This window comes from Hypanus sabinus, chromosome 8 (genome assembly GCF_030144855.1).
Source record: "Hypanus sabinus isolate sHypSab1 chromosome 8, sHypSab1.hap1, whole genome shotgun sequence".
In the NCBI taxonomy this organism is placed as follows: Eukaryota; Metazoa; Chordata; class Chondrichthyes; order Myliobatiformes; family Dasyatidae; genus Hypanus; species Hypanus sabinus.
Window position 1 is genome coordinate 67,403,456 of NC_082713.1, and position 17,600 is coordinate 67,421,055.

At 38.8% G+C, this 17,600-nt stretch overlaps 1 protein-coding gene across 4 annotated transcripts in view; it reads left to right on the forward strand.

Moving 5' to 3' along the window:
• Positions 1–17,600, forward strand: part of diaph2 (diaphanous-related formin 2) — a 615,614-nt gene that overhangs the window by 251,471 nt on the left and 346,543 nt on the right. For all 4 annotated transcript variants that reach the window (XM_059977309.1, XM_059977314.1, XM_059977312.1 and 1 more), the window contains one exon: positions 10,409–10,523. In XM_059977309.1, the coding sequence (XP_059833292.1) occupies positions 10,409–10,523 (115 nt within the window). The remainder of the gene's footprint in view (positions 1–10,408; positions 10,524–17,600) is intronic.

Genomic DNA, 17,600 nt, shown 5'->3' on the forward strand with positions numbered 1-17,600 from the left:
AACTTGAACCAATCTCATAACCACTCCTCTGCTTCCTGTGACCGCCTCTTTGTTATCCTATTCTCTGGAGCCTTGGTCTTTAGTCTCTGCATAAGGTTGAGTCAGTAGTAAGGAAGGCAATTGTAATGTTAACATTCATTTCAAGAGGACTAGAAGATAAAGCAAGGATGGAATGCTGAGGTTTTATAATGTGTTGGTCAGACCCCATCTGGAGTATTATGAGCAGTGTTGGGTTCCTTATCTAAGAAAGGCTGTGCTGGCAATGGATAAGATCTAGGGAGGATTACATTCTGGGGATGAAAGGCTGAGTGTGCGAGAGGTGTTTAATGGCTCTTGGCCTCTACTCAGTGGAATTTAGGAGGATGGGGGGAGTGGAATCTTTGAAACTATGAAATATTGAAAGGCCTGGATAGTGTGGGTATGGAGAAGATATTTGCAGTAATTGGAGAGTCTTGGACTGGAAGACAGAGTTAAAGGATGTCCCTTATGAACAGATAGTGGGCATTTCTTTCGTCAGAGTATAGTGAATCTGTGGAAGTCATTGCCACAGAAGTCAGTGGAGGTCAAGGTATTGCATCCATTTAAGTCAAAGGTTGATCGGTTCTTGATTAGGAAGGCCATCATTGGTTACAAGAAGACAGGAGAATGGGATTGAGAGGGGGAAAAAAATCAGCCATGATCTAATTACAAAGTATACTTATGGACCAAATGACCTAATTCTGTGACTATGTCTTGAAGTCTTACTGTGATCTGACAAAATAATCATTTAAATTTGAATTGCTATGTGCAATCAAAAAAAATAATGCAGGTACTGGTTATTCTGAAATAAAAATAGAAAATGCAGCAGCAGTGAAATGGAGCCAGTTCATAAAAGGAACCTGAACCAGACCTGAAATCTTGAATAAATGCTGTCTGATTTGCTGAGTCTTTCCTGCACTTTCTGTTATTTTGAATTGTTATAACTGTTCTGCAGAAGAATGTTTATAAAATCATAATTGCAAGAATAAGGATTTTTTTGTACTGACATAGTGACATCACCACGTGTTAGATTGGAACTCGGCATGTAAATCTTGATTAAGACAATGCCTACCAGAAGGTCTTACCAAAGTGAATATTAGCATGTGACCTATAAACCCAATTATCATTTTTAGTTGTAACTCTTCCTGTTATGAGGAAAGGTACAGTGACTTTGAGCAGCCAGCTGGTACAAGTGTGAACCACTGCCTACCTGAGCATCTTTTTTACTATATATTTCTATCTCTCTCTTGCTCTCTTCTGTGAAAATATTATCAACATTGCCTCCAGATTTCTTCCAGCAAAATTAGTTTCTTGTCCAAAGGTGATCAGGAGTGACTGACCTGGGAAGTGGTCTGTTTGTTTAAAGGAGTGTTGTATAATCAATACGCTTTTGAATTGATGACATGCCTTGGAATTTTGAAGTTCCAAGATCTGATTTCAACCAACACTGATTGTACGTTCAAAGCGACTGACTACGTGTTTACAGCAACAGCCAACACTGGCTGTCTGTTCACAGCAACATGAATGTACTTCTGTTTATGTTGTTCTGTAAGAAGGAGAATGTAGGAGTGGAGAAAATGAAAAGTTAGTGGGCAACGCCTGGTGGGATGGACAGGCACAGATCAAAATCAAATGGAATTTTAGTATGCTGCTGGGGATTGCATCCTTTAGCTGTTGTATTGACCATGTATCGATCCCTGAGGTAGATCGGATTATAAGGATGCAGAATATCAGAGTCTAGAGAATGATGAGGAATGCCATGTAATCTGAGGATGTATTTTTGACAGCGAGTGAAGTGGATTTACGGATAATATCAAAGGATTGCATAGAGGACCTGACCTGGGGAAATCCTACTATGCAAACTTCCTATAAGTTTGCAATAATTTTTTTAAAGATGGGAAAGTTAGTTGCAGAAGTGCAAACATCAGTTGTGAAGAAGTATCAGCTCGTTAACTTGAAAGGCAACCAGTCTTCATAAACTGCTTACATGCAACCTGCCTGTACTAATTAAATGGGTACTGTTGTCTGTTTAAAAACTCAGACTGCTGCTTTTCGGTAGGAGGAAATTTAAGAGGTTAGCTTTAGAAACTTAACAAGGCAATCTCTTCTATTGATGCTTGTAAAATGTTTCATCAAACAATATAACATTCCTTGATACCTTAAGGCTACTGAACCTAGCCATTGCACGTGGGGCTTCCTGGTTCTGTACTTTAAAACTGCATAGTGTTATGAACCCCGTAACTGGGTTACTTACCAGCAAAGATAGAGACGTCTGTTAAAGTCTGATGATACTATTTTTAACAGTATTTATTAGTAAAAATACACAAAAATAATATCAATGCAAATATACAGATAATATACGTCATCAAATACTAAACCTAAAAGTGCGGGTATAATAATAATCAATAAGAAACAAGGTCTATCGTTGTCTAGGGGATAATGAATTGTCCAAGGGAAATATAAAGTTCGCTGCAGTTCACACAAGCTGCTGTCGTTTGGTTGTCGCTGTGTTGCAATTGTTAGAGAGAGATTTTTTGGCTAAGAAAATGCTGGGTACAGCGTAGTAGTTAGATGCTCAGACAATTTAATTGTTTCTCATGAGGAGGCTGATAGAAGCCTTCCCCACACAATATACAATGTAATTTTTGCCTAGAGACTGAAGTTTCCCCCCCCCTCCACCCACCAGTTTTGACTTACTGTGCATCAAGATGGTCAAACTTTGGGCTGTTTCTGAATACACCTATCACTGAAATGCATCTTCTAAAAAACTATTAAGGAATAAATTATTCATTTTTTTAACTTACGAAAAATCCTTTTGAATGCTTAAGACCTGAAGATATGAATATTCTTGTGTGTTTTGGGATAAATGCTGACCATTCCTGATAATTCTGCCGGCATTTACAAGCAAGACTCACCTCATTGTTTCCATTTATCTTTCTAAGGCTCATCTTCAAAATACCATTTCTAGTTTGCTGTTAACAAATCATACATAATAAAATGAATTATTGAAGATTTAACCTGACAATTTATGTGACTGTTTTTCATCTGGGCAGATCGATATATTTTTGCAAAAATAACTATTAAGGGTCCATCAAATATTGTATCAGAATAGTTAATAAATTTTAACTAGCATTGTTAGATTGTAGTTAAATTGTATTTCCAGCTTCTGTCAAAGTATGTATTCTAAAAGCATCAAGCCATGTCATCAGATATGGGAAATTAAAAACGTGAAGAGGTTAGGGAAAATAAAATTTATTGCAACTGCTTTGATGTTTCCTTAGTACTTAATATGTTGCTTAGTAATATACTGAAATTGTATTGCTATGTTGAAAGCCAGTACTTTGAGATGGATCAAAGTTTATATCTTTGCTCTCTTTGTACGTGCTTAAAAAAAAGGTATGATTTGACTAAAATAGTTTTTTGCTATTTGATTTCATTCATGGAAATTTGGGTTGAAAAGGTTAACTAGCAAAATAGGAAATAAACATATGGCTGTTTTCTTGCTGGCTACAGTCAAAATGTGGCTTGAGGGCATAATAATACTGCAATTTATCTGACAGTTACAGGAGCTCACTGATAAGGGCAAAGTAAGAGATTTAGCAAAGGTAAATGACTGCTTAGCATGTGCCCAAGGGAATAAAGCAGCATAAAATATGTAATGATCATTTCATGTAGTGTAAACTAGAAGATCTTATGCCTGGAGGATTTTTGTTGCATTCTTTAATCAAACATGGTACCGTCGAGTAATCTGTTCAGAGAACAGATCTGATGATATTGTGTATCATTACATTCTAGATGGTTATTGAAATTCTAGATGGTTATGAGAGTCAGAATTAGAATCAGGTTTATTGTCACTGTTTTATATGACATGAAATTAGTTGTTTTGCAGCAGCAGATAAGGCAAATTAGAACCAGAATTAGGTTTAATGTTACTGGCATATGTCGTAGAATTTGTTGTTCTGCAGCTGCAGTGCACTGCATACATAAAGAATGCTCTCCACAGTACATCTGTTTAAAAAAACAAAAAAAAATTGCTGGAGCTTTGGTGACATACCAAATCTTCTGAAACTCCCATTGAAATATAGCTGCTGTTGTGCCGCCTTTGTAATTGTATCTGAAAACCCTGGTTTCCTTGTCTGCGCAAGTCTGGGGAAGACACTGTCCAGTCCCGCCAAACTCATGAGATTGAGACAGCTCTCCCACCCCAAACCCCTGTTTGTGTGGATGTTGTGTAATTTGCTACCCTGTTACAAATTAGATAGTACACCACATATGATTCAGGGAATTATGTTTATGAATTTTAACTAAAGGGTTAGTACAGAAAAACAAAAAGAAAAGGACCCATTTTAATTAAGCAGATGGGCATAAGCTGGAGCTCAAAGTTTTCATCATATTCACTGATCCTCAGTTAATCTCACTCCTGACTTCGTCAAATCACCGACCCCTCTGGGTTGAATCCTACCACCTCTTCTCTCCAGCACCTTCTCTCTTCTCCTGCCAAAAAAACAATGCCCAAGCCCAACTTTAGTGTTCCTCACCTCTCAGCTCTACCATCCTAATTGGATGATACATATTTTTCCTCATCTCTTACCTTCAACAGTAACCCAAACAAGTTGAAAACAGAACAGACTGTTCTTACAGAACTGCTAAATGAAGTACATACAGCATAACAGTAAAAATATGAACCAGGGCACTGCATATCAATATGTTGGACCCAGGATAGATTTTCAGAGATACTGAATCCTGGGAACTTGATGCTGCTTACCCTTTCCACTGCTGATCCCTTGATGAGGACTGGTGTGTTTTCCTTGACTTCCTCATTTGAAGTCCAGAATCAATTCCATGGTCTTAATGGAAAGGTGTACTATTATGACAAATTGTAGAATAAATTCTGTAAACAAAAAGAAAATAGAATAATGAGATGGTTTGTGAGTTTATTGACTGCTTAGAAAGCTGATGATGGAGAAGGAGAAAATGTTCTGGATCAGTGAGTGTGGATGTTCTGTACAACTGTCTTCAGCCTCTTGTAATCCTGAGCAATCAGAATGCTCACCACTATATATACATTGATCAAAATTTGCAAGTGTGTTTGTTGATGGATCAGATCTCCTCAAATTTCAAATGAAGTAGAGCAGCTTGTGCCTTGACAACAGCAATACATACATCACACTGCTATTTATTGATTACAGCTTAATGTTCGTCACTTAATGTTCTCCTCAGTACTAATTAACAAGCTCCAAAATTTGGCCTCAGTACCTTCCTCTGCAACCAATTATGGATCTATATTCCTAGATCCCTCTGTTCTCAATGCCCTACTACTCACTGTGTAAGTCATTCAGTGATTTGTCCTCCCAAAGTGCAGTGCCTCATGCTTGGCTGCATTGAGTCCCATCTAGGCCTAGGGCAGACCCTCCAAGGTTTTGACATCTAGGAACTTGAAGTTGCTCACTCTTTCCACCACTGGCCCTTAAATGAAGACTGGCACCTGTTGTCTCTTCCTAAAAACCCACAATCAGTTCTCTGAGGTTATTGTGATGCTTCTCACCTACCCGATCTAGTGCAGTCCTGTATCAGTCTTGTACGCTTTCTCATTGCCATCTGAGATTTTACTGATAACAGTGGTGTCATCAGCAAATTTGTAAATTTATGCTGTGTTGTGAGTGTAGAACAATGGGCTAAGCATGCATCCTTGAGGGGCTTCTGAGTTGATTGTCAGCAAAGTGCACATGTTATCACCAATCCATACTAACAGTAGTCTCTTGAGAAAGTTGTGGATCCAGTTGCAGAGGGTGCTATGGAGGCCCAGCTTTAGAAGCTTAATGGTTAATACTGAGGGAATGATGATATTGAACGAGGGAATGATGATATTGAACATCGAGCTGTAATTAATAAGCAGCAGCCTGACATGTATTGCTGCAGTCTGGCTGCTCCAAAGCAAAGTGGAAAGCCAGTGAGATTGAGTCTGCTGTCAATCTATTGTGGTAGGTGAAATGCAGCAGGTCCAGGTCCTTGCTCAAGTAGCCATAATCAACTATTGAAGCATTTCATTCAGATAGATATGATTGCTTCTGGTCAATGTGCTTAGAGGCAGCTCACCCTACTCTTCTTGGACACTAGTCTGATTACTGAAGCAGATGGGAACTTCATTCTGCAGCAGTGCAAGTTTGAAGATCTCTTGGACATTCCATCCAGTTGATTGGTACATGTTTTCACCTCTCTGCTATATATACTATCAGTTCCTGATGCATTGCAGGTATTCACCCTTATGAAGGATGTTCTGATATCACATAGGTTGCAGGATTAGCTAACATTGGGATTTGCATAGGTGTAGTATTATTCTCCGTTTCAAAGCATGCATAAAAGGTGTTGAGCACATCGGGGAGTGAAGAATCACTGGTATTTATGCAGTTAGGTTTCACTTTATAGGAAGTAACAACACTATATCTTATAGTTTTGAAATTCTCCTGGTGTTCTGGCCAACATTTATTATCCAGCCAACATCTGAAACATCTAATTTCTGGCTATTTGTTGGAGCTTGGTGTGGACAAGTTGACTGTCACATTTCCTAACTTAGGAAATGATTCATTGACCAAACTGTGCTCTAGAATTCTCTTTTCAGATCAGGTTACAATAATAGAAGTTGTTTTTATTTGATACCAGTCTTCAATTATCTCTAGTTTCTTTCCTTTTTTATAGATTTAAGTCAGAGATTACCCTTTATTCTCTGTACTGGAGAACAGATTTAAGACTCTCCTATTTTAGTACTTACCAAATATCTTACATAAGAACATAAGAAATAGGAACAAGAGTAGGCCATCCAGCCCCTCAAGCCTGCCCCGCCATTCAATAAGATCATGGCTGATCTGTCCGTAAACATAGCTCCATCTACCTGCCTTTTCCCAAAACACTTAATTCCCTTACTATGTAAAAACCTATCTAACTGTTTCTTAAGTATATTTAATGAAGAAGCCTCAACTGCTTCCCTGGGCAGAGAATTCCACAGATTCACCACTCTCTGGGGAGAAACAGTTTCTCCTCATCTCCATCCTAAATCTTCTCCCCTGAATCTTGAGGCATTGCCCCTAGTTCTAGTCTAACCTACCAATGGAAACAACTTTCCTACTTCTATCTTATCTATCCCTTTCAAATCTTTATGTTCTAAGTGTTACGGATTCAAGCAACAATAAATATATGAGTGAGGCAGGAGTTTTTATAACAAATAACACACTTATTAAACACTGAAAACAAACCACCCAAAAGTAAACAAACCACTCACGTAACCGGAAATCAGCTGCTGTGCGGCAGCTTAAACAGTTCTTAAAGCAAGGCAGCTTAAACAGTTCTTCAAAGTAGTATTGCAAAAGTTCAAAATGCTTACAGTCCATTTAAGTGAGAGACTTTTTAAGACGATTTAAATTCTCTTTCACGTCGTGTTGCTTCGGTTCCCAAATCAAACTTTTCCCACGAAGAATTTACATAGATGGACAAATGGAACGGCTTAAAGGCACTGACCTTTCCTTTACAGAACTGTTCCCAGTCCTTTCTGCTATTTCACAGGGATTAACACGAAAACAGTCAACGAATTCCTTCCGAATCAGGATCAAACAAGGTCGAACCTGTTTCACCGTCGAAATCGATTCTCCTCAATCTTTTAACTCCCGAACTCTGATCTTTACTCTCCACTGATTTTCAACTAGCAGTGTTATAAAGAAACTGCTGGCAATGACCTTTTAAACTTTAGGCATTAAATAAAACTTCATCTTTCAACTAAACTGCGTCATAACGTTAAATCACGCAGTGGCATGAAGCCAACATGGCAAATCCAGCCACGAACTGCCCCTCCTCACAGGGAGAGGTCCTCCTTTTATACCCTGTTAATAAAAAAAGCCTGTCACATGACCTCTACTGGCGGGAAAATGACATCACTCCACCATCACAAGACCATTACCTCAAGTCCAGTATAGCTTCAACCCCAGTCACGTGACAAGGGTACGTAACACCAAGCAAAGATTGTTTTGTATAAGGAAATAATGTTCTGATTTGCTTGTTGAATTCAAAGCTTACAATCTTAAGTTTTAGATTTTTCTTCATGATAAATGCTAATTACATTCATGATAAAACTTTCATCTCAGTTGATCATCTCATCAAAATGGCATTGAGCTGCAGTCTTCATTGAGATCGTCACTCCTAAATAGGTGTTTTTGAAGTTCATGGGGATGATTTTGGTGATAAGAGATGGGAGTTATGTGTCAGGTTAAGGTTTTGGGATAGGAATGTGAGAGAGTTAAGGGTTAGGTTGTAGCCTTGCCTGCTGCAGTTTGCAGACCAGTAAGGTGGATGGTTGACTAAGGACATCTGGAGTCAAGGCCGCCACTCTTGTGCTCAAAGGCCAGTGATGTAAGCATAGGACGAAGGATATCCATGGATGAAGGACCCGTAAGCGCTGTGGATAAGGACCAGTAAGATTGAGGGCTGTTGGCTACTAGGTCAGAGAATTCCCCCCAGATCAGTAAATCTTAGGATCAGATCTCCATGTGAGCAGGGGACACCAGGCCAATGCCTCGTCATGATCAATTGGAAGTCGAAATCCAGGGACTGCTGGCTTGAAGTCCACTGGGGGAGTCAAAGGCCTATTGTCTGTGAGTCTGCAGGAGGCCTAGAAGCCTGTCCTGGGGTTAGAGAGCTGTCTGTGTGGGTTGGATGGACCCAAGGAGTTTTTTTTTAGCTTTTAGTGTTCTGTGTTGTTCTGGTTAACATTGTAGGCTTGCTGTGTTGGCGCTCAAATGTGTGGCGATACTTGTGGGCTGACCACTGCACATCCTTGGGTTGTGCTGGTTGTTAAAGCAAATGGTGCATTTCACTGTATACTTCAAAGTGTGTGATAAGTAAGTGATTAATTCTGCAAATGTCAGATTGGTCTTCTGTAGCTCTGTATTCATGAAGGATTTCCTAAACCTATCAAATGATTCACTCTTGATATTTGAACAAACTGATTTGACAAACTATTTCAGTTTATAGCTGACACCTTATGGATTAGATATTCAATGAGTCCAGGAAATCTTGGTAGTACCTATCATCACCATTTTAGGAGTCGCGTATCTACTTTTTGTCTATTGGAGCCACGTATCTATTTTCTGTATCGTATTGTGTGGCGCATTTATTATAGTAATCTGTCACGTGGGTAGGGAATGGTAGCAGTAAGTGAGTATAGTTGTTTAGTAAGACTGAGTAAGCCACAGGGAATGATACATTATTTGGAACATTATTATACTGCTTAAATACACTAACTTCACTAATTGGGATGTTATTGGAGCGCTAACTAGATCGCTAACTTTGTTATTTTGCTAACTCAATAATGCTAATAATGCCATTAGCTAATTAGACCATTATGTCGCTAACTTCATTAGCTTTTTATCTTAAGAAGATTGTTCATCTTGTTTTGTAATAAAGGACCAAATGTACTTTTTTCTAAACTAGAAATACATTATTTGGAAGTGCGTCGTAGAGTGTTGAGAACCCTCAGTCTCTCAGATTGTTTTGGTTTGTTTTCAAATAATCGCTACAACTGTAATTCTACCACTTTTATGATAACACAGCTAGTTCCAATTTTAACATAAAGATGGTGATATCTTTGCCTAAGATTCAGAGTGTTCATTCTGGACTTCTGTTGTGCCACATGGTAAATTAATGGTTTACAGGAAGAGGTAGACACTTTTTGTTCTTATTGGTTTTGTACATTTGGTCACTTTAAAAGATCTGTGAATTTGTGAGGAAGAAGAAAACTAAAAGAAAGCAAATGGTGATCTTTAAATTATAGGGCATTGTACATCTCATATTAAGAACTTAGTAGAAGGTAAGCTTCAGATTGCATGCGTTAGTGAAATCTGTATGTAGACTGATTTAGATGCTGAGCTGTTGTGAATGTGCAGTGATTTGTATTATTGAATTAAAATTAATGGTCTACTATAGGAATAGTGAATCAACATCTGAGACAAAAGGTGATTTATGGTACCTTCTATAAAGAGAAATGAAGTATTTTTTTTCCAACATTGACTATTTGATATAAAACTGAACTATTTGGGAAAGTTGTTTTGAAATGTAACAACCTGATATTGAATAGCAAGAAATTATAAATTATAAATCTGGTGTTCTTAAATAGAAGTAGAATTTTGAATGCAACATTTTTTTAAATTAACAAAAATGCCTATTTGTGCAGCATGGTATGAAGAAGAACCTTGTTAGGCTTCGTCAAAAAAAGGTTATGGACAGTTGCCTGAAATGAAATTGAGTGGTAATAATTGTAATCTCTTAATGGATAACAATTTATTATCATAGCTGTGAAACAGAAATGAGATCTTTAAATTGATTAAATTCATATTTTTCATTCCAGATTGGACCCCAGGAAATGTCAGAGACGTGTTTCTGGCTCAAGGTGAAAGAGGAAAAATTTGAAAGTCCTGATCTTTTCTCTAAACTGATGTTCAGTTTTGCCAAACAAGTGAAAGGTAATAGTTCTGTATCCTGAAACTACTTGCAACGTTTTTTGATTATTTTTAGGTATTCGAAATGCAATGTTAGATTGATTAATGATCTTTAATTCTCAAATAGAAAATCGTGTAGCACAAATTTTGACTTGAATTTGATCAACATGAAAGAACGCATGCATAACCTCAGAAATGGGGGGAAAAACTGAACTGCACTTTTTTATAGTATGTTTCTAAGGTAGAGAGTCAATATTTTCAATGGAAATCATAAATTACATCTGGAAATCTAAATAGTACAGTACCACCATTTGATGTACATACGAGTGAAATTTAACAAGTTTGAAGTTACCTTCATTAGTCTTTTAACTGTTGCCTGCTTTATACTCTACTCACTTTACACCTATGGCTGTAGCTAAGCACAGTTCCAATGCTATATTCAGGTTAGCTGTTGATACCACTGACACAGGCAAACCAAAGATAGTGGTGAATCAGCATATAGGAGAGAGAATGAAAATCTAGCTTAGTGTTGCCACAAAAATAATCTCTTACTCAATGTCAGCAAGACCAAGGAACTGATTATTGACTTCAGGAAGAAGAAACCAGAAGTCCATAAGCTATCCTTATCGAAGGGTCTACAACTTTAAATTCCTCAGTGTTAGCATTTTTGAGGATCCGTCTTGGGCCCAACATGTAAGTGTCATTACAAAGATAGCATGGCACGGCTTCTACTTAGGAGTTTGTGAAGCTGTGGCACAACATCTAAGACTTTGACAAACTTCTATAGATACGTCGTGGAGAATGTATTGACTGGTTGCATCACAGTCTAGGATGAATACACCAATGCCCTTGAATGGAAAATCATATAAAAAGTAGTGGATATCACCCAGTCCAACATGGATAAATGCCTCCCCACCTTTGAGCACATCAACATGGAGCATTGTTGGAGGAAAGCAGCATTCTTCACCACAGACCCTCACCACTCAGATCATGCACTATTAGCTGCTGCCATCAGGAAGAATGTACAGGAGCCTCAGGACTCACACCATCAGGTTCAGGAACAGTTATGACCCCTCAGCCATCAAACTCTTGAACCAAAAGGAATAACTTAATTCAAATTCACTTGCCCTATCATTGAAATGTTCCCACAGTCAATGAACTCACTTTCAAGGACTCGTCATCTCAGGTTCTCGATTTCCTTTGCTTATTTATTTATTGTTATTATTCCATTGTTTTGTACTTGCACAGTTTTGGCACACTGGTTTAATGCACGAGTTGATGTGGTCTTTCATTGACTATAATGATTATTTGTGTTGGCACGTGGCCAACTGGTTAAGGCATTTGTCTAGTTACCTGAAGGTCGCAAGTTCGAGCCTTGGCTAAGGCTTGCATGTGTATCCTTGAGCAAGGCCATTAACCACATGCTGCTCTCTGACGACACCGGTGCCAAGCTGTATGGGTCCTAATGCGGTTCCCTTGGACAACATTGGTGGTATGGAGAGGGGAGACTTGCAGCTTGGGCAACTGCCGGTCTTCCATTTCAAAAAAAAAACCTTGCCCAAGCTTGTGCCCTGGAAACTTTCCAAGGTGCAAATCCATGGTCTATCGAGACTAATGGAGGCCTACTAATGATTCTTACTCTATTATGGATTTACTGAATGTGCCAGTAAGAATATGAATCTTAGGGTTGTATATTGTGACATATCTGTACTTTGATAACGAATTTAGTTTTGAACTTTCAAAATTTATTTGCTGCTGTATTTGTATCCACTAAAAATGCAACTTTAATCACAGTTATTCAATTTATGAAATAATTTGTGGTTAATCTTGTTAAATGTTTTTGAGACTTTAGAATGGAAATTTCAGTCTATTGTATCAGTGACATCATAGCAATTCATCATGGCCGATCCATTTTCCTCTCAGCTCCAATTGTATTCTCCCCATATCCCTTCATGCCCTTGACTAATGAAGAATCTATCAACCTCTGTCTTGGCCTCCACAGCTGCCTGTGGCAGATGTTCCCCAGATCCACCATTCTCTGGCTAAAGTAATTTCTCCTCATCTCTGTTCTGAAAGGACCCTCTATTCTGAGGCTGTGTATTCTCATCTTGGACTCTCCCACCATAGGAAACATCCTCTCCATATCCACTTCCAAGTTGGTACTGAGGAGCTTTTTAAAATCATTAGGGAATTGTACATGTAATGAATGGCGATCATGTTCTCATGTACCTTGTGGGAAAATTAAGTTTGATAACTTTTCCAAGGAAGTAGCCTTAATGAGAAACTACTGCCCTTACTGTGTGTAATGGCACAGGTATGTAGCGAATTAAACAATTTCTCAAAAATTGTCCAAGATGGAAGCTTTCTTTGGGGTAGTCAATGAGATCTCTTTTCTGCAAAACTACAGAGAGTTAAGTAAAATATGTATTAAGTTCAATGTAGAATCATCATGTGCCTGAGTCTGACTTTACTGATATTGCCAATTATACTCACAACTGGTACTTCACAAGGTATCAAGGTACTTCACATATGCAGTACTACATAATAATGCAGTGTAAACAAGAGTAAAATTGTGGCACAAAGATAAACTTAAACATAATACTTTTTTCAAAGTATATCTACTAAATGTTTACCAATATCATCAAAAACTTAAGACTCAGATATTGCTGTTCAAAGGGAAATAAAGAGTGGATGGAGATGCAAGTGTTTCCACCGTGTGCTTCTCAGAATAAAAACTAACCTGTGTATGAAATTATACAAAAGAAAACAACTAGGGAGTGATGCTCATACAAAATGAATTGTGCCTCTCGAGGCCAGGACAAAGCATTTTATCACTTTATGGAATCTAATTTATAAGAAAGCCCATTGCACCAAAGATAACAATCTTCAGAATAGGAACTGTTTATAAATTACTCTGCCGAAAGAAGTAGATGGATCAGCAACAGATTTTGAATGAGTTTTATTGAATCTCTGCATAGGCAGCCCATTTCGGGTTAATTAGGGGATACTAGTCTTTTTGCCTCTAGGTTCTTGTTGCTATTATTAACACTGTAAATAGTGCAAAAAAAATTCCCACATTGGACTTGATTTATTTTGTGATGCAGCCCATCGAGCCGCACCACCCCAGTCACGCTCACCAATCCCAATTTAACCTTAACCTAATCGTGAAACAACTTACGATGTCTTGTTAACCCATCCAGTACGTCTTTGGACTGTGGGAGGAAACCAAAGCACCCAGGGAAAATCCATGCAATCCATAAGGAGGGCATACAGAGACTCCTTACAGACGACACGGGAATTGAAATCTGGCTCAAGTTGTACAGTGTTGCGTTAACTGGTACGCTACCTTGACCTGTTCACTTTTGGATTGTAATGCAGTTGGTAAGAACCAATAAAATGAGGATGTGTTTAAGCACAGCAGGCATAGTGTGATTGGACAGGGAGTGTGTGAGGAATTAAGCCTTTGGCTCAAGAGACTTAGTTGAGAAGTGGAGGCTTGGTTGAGGTTTCTGTCAAATTACTCTTTATTGCAATGGTAGAACACAGATTAGTGGTGTGCTTCTCTTGTACAATATAATACATCTGGGAAATCAGTGTCCTTGATACTATTTATGTGAGAAATGCAACTGGTTCTTACAGAATATTTTGGAGCTGGATGACGTATGGATCGTTCAGAAGAATGAGTTGATAAGTAGGAGTTACTGAGAGATAGTCACATCAAATAATCAGATAATTATCAATTGGAAATGTTAGGCATATTACAGTTCAGTTAAGTTCTGTCTAAATCGAAGTTCCATGCACTCTGGTTTCCAGGTTTGTTACCAAGATTATTTTTTCCTGCTCACTCTTCAGGATGTTTTGGAGGATTTTGCACGTAATGATTAATCGTGGTTTTCTCTAACTGGGGAGCATTCTGTTCTGTTCTGTTTCTGACCTTAAAATTGAAGGACAGGAACATTTCTTGCATCTTAACATAAAGTAACAGCAGCTGATTATCTCTGTCATGTCAATATCTTTCTCTTTCTTTCTGTGTAGGGCTATATGTGAGACTAACTGGGAGAGTAGCTTTCTTCCGCACATATCAAGGCTCTTCTTCCTTACCTGCAATTTCATTCAGTTCTGTAGTTTGTATGCTCATAGCTTTGGTCATATTTAATTTGGAAGCAGTATATCTCAAGCTGTAATCCCTTGTGATATTGTTCAAGTATCCCAGATTTATGTGGTAAATTTACTTTTTCAGTATTGATGTTTGCTTACCAGCAGTACCTTTGGTAGCTTAAAGGACAGAAGCTTGCATCTATACAGCACCTTTTAATGTAGCATAAACATTACAATGAAAATAATTGAATCTGAGCCAATAACAAGAAATCAGGGCTTATAAGTAAAATATAACCCAAGTGGTTAGATTTAAAGAGACTTCCAAAGGCAATGAAAATCAGAAATGTATAGTGAGTGCTTTCAGAGCTCAGAACTTAGGCATTTGGGTATTTAACATTCAATGACTGATACAGGCAGGATACCAGAGCAAAGCTCTCTTGGATGGCGAGAGGACGAAAGAAGATTAGCCAGTCATGAGGCCATGATAAAATTTGAAAATAAGCGTAAAAACCATGACATTTTCCTTCACCAGAGCTGGTTATAGACTAACAGAAATTGAATGATAGATGGTAGGATGGAGATTATGGATAGGTTGAGCTGATGGCAAAAAAGCTGGTTTGCAGAGTGCAGGCTCAGAAAGACCCAGCAGGAATGCATTGGAATAGCAAGTCTTGATGTAATGGAGGGATGGGTGTATGACTTTTTAGTAGCATCTTAGTTACGAGGTGGAAAGAGGTATCTTGGAAATGAGGTCCATAGATTAATATCACAAAACATCTTTAGTAGTTTTAGATCATTGTTAGGGTGAAAAGGCTTTGAAGATTTTTTTTTTCTAGTTAATGGAGGAAGGTTATGTTTGTCATGTGTTGAAGGTGGATAAAAAGTTTGACAAATTTGTGATAATGAGTGAATCAGGAGAGCTGATGATGAGGTAAAGCATCAGTGTGTATGTAGAAACCAGAGCAGTATTTTTTTTGGAGGATATAGAATTGGGGTGGAAAAAGGAAGGAACTTACCTCCATTCAGCACATAGATATCAAAATATAGAAAACCTACAGCACAAAACAGGCCCTTCAGCCCACAAGGTTGTGCCGAACATGTCCCTACCTCAGAAATTACTAGGCTTACTTATAGCCCTCTATTTTCCTAAGCTCCATATACCTAACTAAAAGCCTGTTAAGAGACCCTGTCGTATTTGCCTCCACCACTGTTGCCGGCAGCCCATTCCAGGCACTCACCACTCTCTGAGTCAAAAAAAACTTACCCCTGACATCTCCTTTGTACCTACTCCTCAGGACCTTAAACCTGTGTCCTTTTGTGGCAACCATTTCAGCCCTGGGAAAAAGCCTCTGACTATCCACATGATCAATGCCTCTCATCATCTTATACACCTCTATCAGGTCACCTCTCATCCTCTGTCGTTCCAAGGAGAAAAGGCCAAGTTCATTCAACCTAATCTCGTAAGGCATGCTCCACAATCCAAGCAACATACTTTTAAATCTCCTCTGCACCCTTTTTATGGTTTCCACATCCTTCCTGTAGTGAGGCGACCAGAACTGAGCACAGTGGGGTCTGACCCTTTCTTGATAATGGAACAACATCTGCAACCCTCCAATCCTCCAGAACCTCCCCGTCCCCACTGATGATGCAAAGATTATTGCCAGAGGCTCAGCAATCTTCTCCCTCGCCTCCCACAGTAGCCTGGGGTATATATCATCTGGTTCCAGCTATTTATCCAACTGGATGCTTTCCAAAAGCTCCAGCACATCCTCTTTCTTATATATCTACATGCTCAAGCTTTTCAGTGTCTGCAAGTTATCACTATAATCACTAAGATCCTTTTATTTCAGTATTCACTATGGAAAGTATTCATTAAGTACCTCTGGTTCCATACACACTTTAGCACTGTTACACTTGATAGGTCCTATTCTTTCACTTCTTCTCCTCTTGCTCTTCACATACTTGTAGAATGCCTTGGGGTTTTCCTTAATTCTGACTGCCAAGGCTGCTTTATGTCCCCTTCTGGATCTCCTAATTACCTTCTTAAGCTCCTTCCTAGTAGTCTTATAATCTTCTAGATCTCTAACATCACCTAGCTCTCTGAACCTTTAGTAAGCTTTTCTTTTCTTCTCGACTAGATTTATTACAGCCTTTGTATACCACAGTTCCTGTACCCTACCATAACTTCCCTGTCTCATTGGAATGTACCTATACAGAACTCTACACAGATATCCCCTGAATATTTGCCATATTTCTTCCGTACTTTTCCCTGAGAACATCTATTTCCAATTTAAGCCTGCAATTTCCTGCCTGATAGCCTCATAATTCCCCTCACTCCAATTAAACGCTTTTCTGACTTGTCTGTTCCTATCTCTCTCCAATGCAGTTGTAAAGGAGTTAGAATTATGATCACTATCTCAAATGCTCTCCCACTGAGAGATCTGACACCTGACCAGGTTCATTTCCCAATACCAAATCAAGTACAGCCTCTCCTTTTGTAGGCTTATCTACGTATTGTGTCAAGAAACCTTCCTGAACACACCTAACAAACTCCACCCCATCTAAGCCCTTTGCTCTAGGGAGATACCAATCGATACTTGGGAAATTAAAATCTCACATCTTGCCAACTATGTTATTATTACACCTTTCCAGGATCTGTTTCCCTGTCTGCTCTTGGATATCCCTGTTACTATTGGGCGGCCTATAAAAAACACCCAGTAAAGTTATTGACCCCTTCCTGTTCTTAACCTCCACCCACAGAGACTCTGTAGACAGTCCCTCCATGTCGTCCACCTTTTCTGCAGCTGTGACACTATCTCTGATCAACAGTGCCACACCCCCACCTCTTTAGCCTCCCTCCCTGTCCTTTCTGAAACATCTAAAACCTGGCACTTGAAGTAACCATTCCTGTCCCTGAGCCATTCAAGTCTCTGTAATGGCCACCACATCACATCTCCAAGTACTGATCCATGCTTTAAGCTCATCTGCTTTGTTCACAATACT